We start from the raw sequence: 10,171 nt of genomic DNA, 5'->3' as shown, positions 1-10,171 counted from the left end.
CCCATCCCATCCATCCCATCCCATCATCCCATCCCATCCCATCCCATCCCATCATCCCATCCCATCATCCCATCCCATCCCATCCACTGCTCTCCATGTCCTGCCAGGGAGGGAAGCTTTTGCTCCCCAAAAAGCTGAATCCCACAGTTTTTAGTGCCAAAATCTCCTCCAGCCAATTCCAACCTGATGGTACCATCCAAACACAGCCTTTCCCCACCCTTTGGCTCACCCACCTGGCTGTAGAAGTTGTTTTCCATTATCAAAATTCTTGCACAGCGATTTTCCCCTTTCTATCCTTAAGTTCAGRTGTCTCCTGAAAGATGCTTGGTTTAACAGGAGCAGTAAAAGCTCAAAATCCAATWTTTGGCTCGGAACACCTGGCTTCAGCCCGAGCTGGCCGTGGGTCAGAGCTGATGGGGGATTTCTGCTGCTGTTGCAGGTGGTGCTGGCRCTGAAGCAGCAGCTCTGGACTGGAGGAAGTGTGATGCAGTTGGGAAGATCCTGGCAGCGTGCCCACAGCAGTGCCTGTCCCTTGAGGAYTACTACAGACAGGTGTGCCCACAGGTAAGCCCATCGTCCCCTCTGCTGGGATTGTGGAGCCAGCTCCTGCCTTGGAGAGGCTGGGGCTGGTACTTGAGTGTGGCCTGCCTCGAGCAGCACGGTCTGGATGTGTTTTTCTGGCAGTAGGACATGTTTCCACTCTTGAATTTTCCATGTTTTGTCGAAATGCTGGATGATGTTGTCTGCTCACACGAGGTGCTTGGCACTGTGCTGCACAGAGCTCTGTGTGGAGCTCCTGCCTCCAGCCTTTGGCTCTGGGAGTGGTGCRGGCTTCTGCTTTGAGCCCAGAAAGGCATCCTGGCTCTTCCACACATGGAATGCCATGCCAGATKCCCAGCAAAGCAGCACATGGGCAGYTCTTTGGCTGCTGCCTGTGATGCCTGATGATTTTTGCTTTTCCTTTTTACGCTTTCTATACCCTCTGTGCATTCCCCTGTAACCCTTAGTCCACATGCTTGTAATTCCTGAAGCTTGATATTCCAGCTTAGTGTAGGAGTTCTGCTGGGCAGAGAGGCCAAACATCCTGAGGAAGGAGTCAGTGTGCCCTGTGCTGTCTTAAACCCAAGGCTCCAGCCTTGGGTGAAGCCTTCTCTCTGGAACATCCTGTGTAAACTGGGCTCTGGCCTCATCTGGGGGGAGATTCATTAGAATAGGGGGACATTACTGCATTTGTTAAGTTTCTTATTGGGGAATCCTAGATAGATATGCTAATTCCTGAATCCTATAAAACTTGTACCCGTGCTGTACACGGGKGTGCATTCTGCCATCAAGTTGTGCACCTGGGATCCCAAATACCGAGGTAAAACCCTTTTTATCCCCTTAACCGTGTCTGTGTCATTATTAAAAACTGGCCTTTCAAGGCAACACCTGGAGCCAGGCTGCCCCCTCTGAGGGGGTGCTGATCCTTGTTCCTTTATCGTGGGCTTTTCTTGCAGATTCTGGAATTACTGCACATCCAGGACAAAGCAGCAGCGCGGCAGTTCCAGCGTGTGGCCACCACCACTCTGCTCACCATGGCCCGGGAGCAGCCCCAGTTGGCAGAGAGGCATCTGCTCCAGCCCCTGCTGGCCCCGCTCCRCCGCTGCTCCCAGGCTGCAGGTACTGCATCAGAGAGGGCTCTGCTTTCTCTCCTCACTGCTTTTTTTTTTGTCATTCCATCTGAATTTTCTCGGGCTGGCAGCCAGGCTGTGGAGTGTGGGAGCCCAGCTCTCAGTGCTGGCCGTCAGTCTGTCTGGTTGCACTGTGTTTGCTGCTCCTTGAGTCCAGTTACTGCAGATGGAGCTGAGTGTTTGGCTCTGCCATGCACTCCTGAAATTCTTCATGAATTTCATTCTTCCTGAAATTCATGCCTTTGTTCTGGGCTTCTGGATGGGAAGCCATGGTTTCCCCACACTGACCAGCAGCTCTCCAGAGATTCATCCATCTCTGAGTTGTGGTCTGCCTTGATTTCCATGTGTCCTTGGGGGTGTAGAGCACTGCACCATGATTAACACAGCTAATGAGAGCTGGTTTCTTCCCATGGGGAGGGAAGGGAGTTATGGAAGTGCTTTCAGGTGCAGGGAATAGTGGGGTGGCTCTGCTCATGGGGGCTCCAGGCTGTTTTGAGGGGGCTCAAAGGTCTCTGCCCTTTGCTTTCAGAGCTAGCACTGGAGRATTTGGCAGCAGGGGCTGTGCTGGTGCCAGAGGCAGAGCTGGGCAGCTGTGTGGAAGATGTGCTCAAGGTAACCATGTCTGCTTTGGGTGAGAAAAAGGCTGRTTTGAGAGCTGGTGAGCAGTTCAGTGTGTGATGGACCACACAAACCCATTGTCTCTGCAGTCGTGCTCAGTCACCTCATCTTCATCTGCAGGATACCGCAACCTCCACACGGGCTGTGCCAGGGCCTCAGCACCCTCACAGGGAAGGATTCCTTCCCAATATCCYRTTTAACCATCCTCTGGCAKTTGGAAGTTACTCCCCCTTGTYCTGTCACTCCAGGCCCTTGTCCAAAGTCTCTCTGCAGCTCTGTTGGAGCCCCTTTRGGCMCTGGAAGGAGCTGTAAGATTTCCTTGGAGCACAGATCTTGGTTCTGGCATTTGTGGGATTGGTGGGATCCATCCTTGTGCTTCCTATGAAGGATGAGGGCGTTTTGTGGAGGTGTCTCCCCTCATAATCCCCATTTCCTGCCATTCCCACCAGTATCCCCAGTGCCACGCTGCAGGCTCCAGCAGCTTCCTGCTGCACGTTCCAACCCAGAAGGACATCTCTAGTCCAGGAATTCAAATTTCAGAAGCTGGTGACTTTGCTTCCTGGCATGCCCCGAGGCAGGCTAAGCTCTTAAATGCTGGGATTGTTGTCTTATTTTCCCAGTAATGATCTGTTGTAACTGGCTGGCAGGCAGAGACYGGTCTGGAGGGCTGCTCCCTCCCAGTGCAGCGCTGGGGGGGTTGGGGTGGGTCCCTCCTTTATGGCAGAGAGCTGGAGGCCTGACAGCAGCCAGATTAGTGAGGGGACCCCACATTTGGGGGGGTTTCTTGCCTAGCAAGTGTCATTTGATGCTTGGTGAGAAACCATCCTTGGGGCTTCATCGGGGGAGGCTTTGTGTACACAAGGGTCTGGGGGGGAGGGATGGCTCCGTGGGGATTAGAGAAGAGAAACAAAAAAACAGGTCTGGTTGCATCAATGGGGCAGGGCAGGGCCCTGTGGGGACCATCTCCCTCCTGCTGTCACACTGCCTCAAGCACCTCTGTCCCCAGGGCACCTCCAGCMCTGCAGCAGGGATTGTTGTGGAGGCCCAGGGTGTGGGAACAGGAAGCCAGAGGTGTGGAGAGGAGTTTGGAGGTGTGGGGAGAAGGTTTGAGGGGTGGAGAAAAGGTAAGAGGTGAAGGGAGTGAAGTGGGAGATATGAGGAATGGGAGGACAGAGGAGGGACTCTGCTGTGAAGGAACAACACCTTCTGAGCAGGTAGTTGGCAACCTGAGACAGCTTGGAGAACTTGGGAAAAGACTTTATTTCCCCATCTTACCCTTTTTTAAAGGTAAAATCAATGGAGGGAGAGTCTTCCAAAGCCAGGACCTGAACACAGCAACCCTGAGTAAACCCCAAGTCCAGCTGGCAGGGTTTGGTATTTAACCACTTTCTAAATCAAATTTCCCAGCATTAGTGCTCTGACTGTGGGAAAGCACCTTATCCAGCTTTTTGTTTTGGATAATTCCTTTAAAAGGAAGGAATAATTCCTTTCCCAAAGGAAACTGAGGCTTCTGTGAGTGTTTCCTGTGCTCTGTGAGCAACGAGGTGAGCTGGGAAGGGTGGTCTGGGTTTGTGGAGGGCATTGACAGCTGGCTGAGGTGGAGGACAGGACCAGAGCCCTGAAATCTTCYCAGAGCCCCAGAAATCCCCCCAGAGCCCCACAGCCCAATGCCTCAGCTCAGCACCYACCAACCCAGCTGCTCTGATAGTGACTGATCTCTGTGTTTGAGATTTACAGTAATTCCATAAAGATTGCTCATTCTAAGGGGCCTTTTGCACCTCTGGGTAGGGCAGGACCTTACCCTCAAGCAGCAGACTTCCTCAAATGCTGTCTGCAGCCTTCCTGTAGCTTGGAGCCTGCTGTGGTTAAGCAAATGCTCAGAGAAAGATGGTGCTGAAGGCAGTTTTAATAGGGAATGTGGCATAATCAGAGAAAACAGCCTCCAGACCAAAGAAAGAGGATGATAATCCTCCACCACCATCCCTGAGAGCTGCCCTGAGCTCCCCTCTGCCCCATTCAGGTGTTTGACTCTCCCCCTGTGCCCTTCTCTCTGTAGGTGTATGTGGTTGGCAATGACAGCTCCAGCCTGCTGCTGGGATCCTTACAGTCAGTGCTGGGAGTGGTTTTTTCTCTCTATTCCTTCGCCAAGCAGAATGTGTCATACTTACGGTAAGGGAGCATTTGTACTCGGCTTCTGCTGGGTTTCTCCAGCAGCCAGGGGCACAGGCAGGAGCAGAGATCCATCTCCTCAGCCCAGAGCACTCTYATTCCAAGCAGTCAGTAACCACAGGCAGGGCACACAGCAGCCCTGTGCCTGAGGAAGCAGTTCTCATGTTCCTTTTTGAATTCCCTGAAGTCAGAATGTTCCATGTGGAGGCGAGCGTGCCCTTGGGAGCACAGCATGCCTCTGCAATGGTTGTGAATGGATGGAGGTAGTGGTGCTGGAAACAGGCTGCAGGGGTCTACAAATAGCATAAAATCTGGATAAACAGCTCAAGCACTGCCTCTTGGGAGTACAGGATCACTCTCCTCTGGTACAATCAGGACTTGATCCCCCATGGCATGCCCAGCTCGCCGTGAGTAGTGTGCAGTGAAGGTACAGGGGTGACTAGGTGCTGCCTGTCCTCTCTCCTTGCTCCCCCAGGCTTTCCCTGGAGTTAGGACCAGCCTGGTAAAACCATTCCTGGTGGGGTTGTGCTGTGCTCTGGGGATGCTGGCGTGTGGAGGCTTTCCCTAAAAGGTGTGCATAGACCCGGCCTCTGCTGTTATTAAAGGCATCGTTAATCACTTCAAAGAGCAGTGAGTGCCGTGACAAGCTGGTGGAACGTGCCAAGTGCACGCTGCTGCTGGGCCAGCAGTCACTGCTTCCTTTGCTAAGGAATTTGGCAGGGATGACTGAACCTGCAGCTGCCTGGAAGTGTTCGGGTTTCCAGACCCCTGGCACAGCWCAGCGAGGCTGCTCCACATCATTAACCTGCTTCTTTCCTTGGCAGGGCTCCCCACACCACCTCAGTGCTCCCATCTCCTTCCTCCTCTCCCTTGGCCACCAGTCCCTGTCACCTCGGTGTGAGGCACAGGCAGGGTGTGCCAGGGATGCTCACACTGCTCTCTTCCTTGCCAGCCTGAAGTGTGGAGGGACCCAAATCCTTCCATCTGGGAGCACCAGAAGGGCAGGATGTGCTGCTGATCGCCTTGGGAACAGGCACAAATGCATTCATCTGCTGGAGCATCCAAAAAAGAGCCCGTGGCCACTCTGGAGCTCTCCAGTGATCCCAAAACACATCTGAGGGAGGGTGCAGTGGGCAGAGCAATGTCACCACTGGCTCTTTTCTCCTTGGCAGCTCCCCATGCCAGGAGATCCTGCTGTGGTTCCTGGAGAAGGCGGAGCGGGAGCGGTCCCTGGCTGTGCTGGAGGGTCTGGCTGGGCTGAGCAGCCATGTGCCCACCCTTCACCCACAGTGCCAGCTCCGTGTGGGCAGTGAGGGTGGTGCTGCTGTCGTGGTGGAGGAAACCATCAGGTGAGTGCTATGGGACAGTCTCTGGGGTCAGTCAGGGCTCCCTGGGGAAGCCTGGCAGAGAGAGCCTGGGCAAACAGGGGGCTGCTGGTGCCATCCCAGCAGGGTCTCATTCCCTCGAGCCAGGCAAGTGATGCTCTCACCCAGCCCACACAGCCCCAGGTTCCCTGGACATGGTGCAGAGCYCTGACTGGCAGCCCCCAAAAGCATTGCTGTGCACTCCCTGCCTGCTTCTCCTGACTCCTGAGCCCTGCCTGTGCAGAGTCTGCCAATGGGATGTGCTTTTTCAATCCAAACGGCCCCCAAATTCAACCTCCAGCCTCCAGTCTGAGTGACACAACAAGCAGAGTCCCTGGGGCACAGGTGGCACTGTCACAACACAGACTGTGGCAGTGCCAGTGTCACAGAGCAGCCGTGGAGCTCCTCCGGTGTGGGCAGATGGTCTCTAAGTAGAGGCAGAGCTGGCCATGCTGGGAGCAAAGTGCAGCCTTTAGTCTCCAGCCAGGCAGCCTGGGACACCCAGCAGAGGGAGGCTGGGTGTGAACAGAGGGGCTGGGAGGTGACAGGAGGGCCCAGGGCAATGCTGTGGGGCAGGCAGAGGTACAGCTGTGCCCAGGGCTGGGCTGGGAGCACCCACAGCAAAATCCCTGCAAGTACCTTTGGTTTGGCTTCTTTTCAGGCTATTCCTGACCTGAGTTAGAATTAGAGGCTGGTTTGGGTTGGAAAGGACTTTAAAGCTCATCTTGTTCCATGCCCTGCCATGGGCAGGGACATCTTCCACCATCCCAGGTTCCTCCCAGCCCCGTCCAGCCTGGCCTTGGGCACTGCCAGGGATCCAGGGGCACCCACAGCTGCTCTGGGCACCCTGAGCCAGGGCCTCCCCACCCTCACAGGGAACAATTCCTTCCCAATATCCCATTTAACGCACCTTCAGTCAGTGGGAAGCCATTCCCCCTTGTCCTGTCACTCCAGGCCCTTGTTCAAAGTCTCTCTCCAACTTTTTTATAAACTCTTTTCAGGTACTGGAAGGCCACAATTAAAAGCAGCTCTACCTTGCTTAGACTGGGAATACTTTAAACTTSTTCTGTTATGGCCCTGCTTCCACCACTCTGACCACTGCCTAAGCACTAAACAGCACTAATCCTGTTATTTATGGGGTGGCTGGATTAAATGTACGTTTCATGCTTATGGTTTCTGTTAATGAGCACAGGTTAGTTAATAAACAGAGCCCAAATTACCTGGGCARTGTTTGGCTCAGCTGCCTCCAGGGCTCTGCTGGGAAATGCTGGGAAGGAAGGCTTCCAGGGAAATGCAGACTGGGATTTCACCATGCCCTGGAGTCTGGGGGTCAGGGGGTTCTGGGTGTGTTTGTGGTGGTGACACAGTGACCTGTTCCAGTGACGAAGATGAGGCCCTGTACCAGAAGATCTCCTCAGAGCAGTGCCACGTGGAGAGCTTGGTGGAGCTCCTGTCCCACTGCCAGAAGAGTGGTCTGGCTGGAGACTTCTTCATCCACTGCCTGAAGGTGAGGGCAGCCAGTCCCTGGTTGGGGCACCCCTGTGGGAAGGGGTTCCCAGGACAGGCAGAAGGCAGAAGAGGGATCATCCCTGTGTGCAGAATGTGCTGGGTGGGAAACCAAGGAGAGGAGGCTGCCCTGTTCCTGAAGGGGTTAACTCCCATCCCTCCCTGGGCTGTCTGAAGTGTGTTGGAGGCTGGGGATAATCCCTGTTGTTTCTTGGCTGTCACAGAGGGGCCCTGTACCTGTTCCCTTTGATCCCACTTGGATCCCTCYAGGCCTGGGTTGGGTTTTGTGCCCCCAGCCCACAGTCACAGGGCAGGATAGGAATGGGATGCCCAGGAGCTGTGCACAACTCTCCAAGGCCATCATGTACCAAAGGCTGGAAGGTGATGGTGGTGTGAGGACTCACCTGTCGTTCCTGGCACTGGTTCCAGTGTTTAACCCCTGCCTTGCTGTGCCCTTCCCTGCAGGAGCTGACTCAGGTGGCTGCAGAGGACGAGGTGGCTCCAAACCCTGCTGTGGAGCCTGGAGGGAGTTTGCTGGAGCTGGAGCAGCACCAGGCCAGGCAGGGGAGGAAGCTGCTGGTCCTGCAGCTCGTGGCTGCACTGTGTGAAGGCGTCTCTGACACCGTGTTCACTGACATTGTGCAGGTTGGTCATGGCAAGGCTTGGGGATGGGCTGGACACTCCCAGGAGCTGGGATTGCTCAGCMTGGGGAAGAGGGGGCTTCAGGGTGACCTTAGAGAAACTTCCARTATGTAAAGGAGCTCCAAGAGAGCTGGAGAGGGACTTTGGACAAGGGCCTGAAGTGATAGGACAAGGGGGAATGGCTTCCCCTTGACACAGGGCAGGGTTTGATGGGATATTGGGAAAAAATTCCTCCCTGTGAGGGTGATGAGGGCCTGGCACAGGTTACCTGGAGAAGCTGTGGCCACCCCACCCCTCTAAGTGTTCAAGACCAGGTTGGATGGGAGCACCCTGGCTGGCGTGGCGTAACTGTGCTCCGACACCTGCAAAAGGGCAGCACCAAATTTATTAAATATTGTGATTTCAAAGGCTGCTGGGGCTCCTTCAGCCTGGTCCCAAAAAGGGTTGTTAAATATGCCACATCTTTCCTCCTGAGCCCACCCTGGACTGTGTGAGCTGTGCAGGTCAGGAAGGCAGCTGGATGCCAAGGGCAGCGTGGTGTTCCCTTGTGGATCCTCTGTGAATCCTCTGTGAATCCCCTGTGGATCCTCTGTGAATCCCCCGTGGATCCTCTGTGAATCCTCTGTGAATCCCCTGTGGATCCTCTGTGAATCCTCTGTGAATCCCCTGTGGATCCTCTGTGAATCCCCTGTGGATCCTCTGTGAATCCTCTGTGAATCCCCTGTGGATCCTCTGTGAATCCTCTGTGAATCCCCTATGGATCCTCTGTGAATCCTCTGTGAATCCCCTGTGGATCCTCTGTGAATCCCCTGTGAATCCCCTGCAGATCCCCTGTGAATCCTCTGCAGATCCCCTGTGAATCCCCTGCAGATCCCCTGCAGATCCAGTGTCTTTTCCTCATCCTCCCCTATGGCAGTTTCTGCCCCGGTGCCAGCTCTCAGTGCTACCATTCTCAGGTCACAGCTCAGGCAGGTTTCCTCACGTTTCCTTTGGGACAAAGGAGCCTTTGTGTGCTCAGCAGCAGAGGGGACACCGCCAGCAGCACTTTGTCCCCACCTGCCTCCCATCACACCCACCCRCTGGGGCCGGAGGGTCGGGCTGGGAAATGGGGAAGGGTTTTGCCACTTTTTGGGTCCGGTGGGGAGTCTGGGATAAAAACCCACCACCAAAGAAATCCAGACAAAAAATCCATTATCCTCCTGATGGGGTTGTGTTTCAGGGAGGCCCCTGGGCTGGGACAGGGACAGGGACAGGGACAGGCTTTGAGCAGGTTCTGCAGTGTGGGGGGTATTTGGGGTGGGAGCAAATGGGATCCATCCTTCCAAAGCTGGACCCCAGGAACAGCGGCCGCTGTGGCCCCCCCAACTGCACATTTTATTTTATTTACATATTCTCCTCYATAACCAAGGTCAACTTGATTTTCTGCAGCAAGGATTCTCTCCTCCTGCCTGAGACATAACCATGCCCCAGTGTTTCATTTTTCAAATTTTTTTCCCTCCCACATTAAAATGTTTTTTTTCCTAGTTTAATTTTTAGCTTTTGTTTTTCTCAGTTGCTATCTACTATTATTGATTCACAATTTTCCTTTTTTATATTAAATATAACCGCCCTCTTCAGCTCGTATATCGCTGTGTTGTGAAAGCAAATATTCCAATTTTTTTTTACTGTTTAATGGAATTTTTTTTTTTAGAATGGTTATCCCAGCAGGCTATCTGAGCCTTTTACTCAGCCTTTTCCAAAGCCTTTTCCCACAGCCTCCCYCCTTGCTTAAGGGGTGTGCTTACAGAGCTGGCAGCTGGGGAGGAAGTGCTGCCTGCACCCAGTGCCCTGGGGGCTGGAAATTTGGGATTTGGTGCAATAGGACCTCGTTGCCCTCTCACTTTGCTTTCCAAAGTAGGAGCACAATAGTTCCTCTTTTTTTTTTGCAACACACCTGGAATGACCCTGAACCAACCMCTTTCCGGGCTTGTCTGGGAGAAGATAAGGTGTGGAGAAAATCAGCTTCCTAGTTTCAAGATCTGTTAGGAAAGCAGGAAGGCTGTGGAACCAAAGGTGTTGGTGCCAAGTGTGGAGAAAGCTGATGTCAGCCAGGCAGGATCATGACAGGCTTGTGGAATAAAAACATCATATAGGATAGGATAGGATAGGATAGGATAGGATAGGATAGGATAGGATAGGATAGGATAGGATAGGATAGGATAG

The 10,171-nt window shown here is 53.7% G+C and overlaps 1 protein-coding gene across 2 annotated transcripts in view; it reads left to right on the top strand.

The window, feature by feature from the left end:
• The window catches only part of TANGO6 (transport and golgi organization 6 homolog), a 22,028-nt gene that overhangs the window by 2,497 nt on the left and 9,360 nt on the right, over positions 1–10,171 (top strand). For both annotated transcript variants that reach the window (XM_057384202.1, XM_057384201.1), the window contains exons 4-10: positions 440–564; positions 1,497–1,659; positions 2,200–2,282; positions 4,345–4,457; positions 5,630–5,806; positions 7,202–7,328; positions 7,793–7,972. In XM_057384202.1, the coding sequence (XP_057240185.1) occupies positions 440–564; positions 1,497–1,659; positions 2,200–2,282; positions 4,345–4,457; positions 5,630–5,806; positions 7,202–7,328; positions 7,793–7,972 (968 nt within the window). The remainder of the gene's footprint in view (positions 1–439; positions 565–1,496; positions 1,660–2,199; positions 2,283–4,344; positions 4,458–5,629; positions 5,807–7,201; positions 7,329–7,792; positions 7,973–10,171) is intronic.

This window comes from Malurus melanocephalus, unplaced genomic scaffold, assembly GCF_030028575.1.
Source record: "Malurus melanocephalus ecotype Western Australia unplaced genomic scaffold, MMel_1.1 scaffold_691, whole genome shotgun sequence".
In the NCBI taxonomy this organism is placed as follows: domain Eukaryota; kingdom Metazoa; phylum Chordata; class Aves; order Passeriformes; family Maluridae; genus Malurus; species Malurus melanocephalus.
The sequence above is the reverse complement of the archived record's forward strand: the minus strand, read 5'-3'. Positions and strand labels throughout refer to the sequence as shown.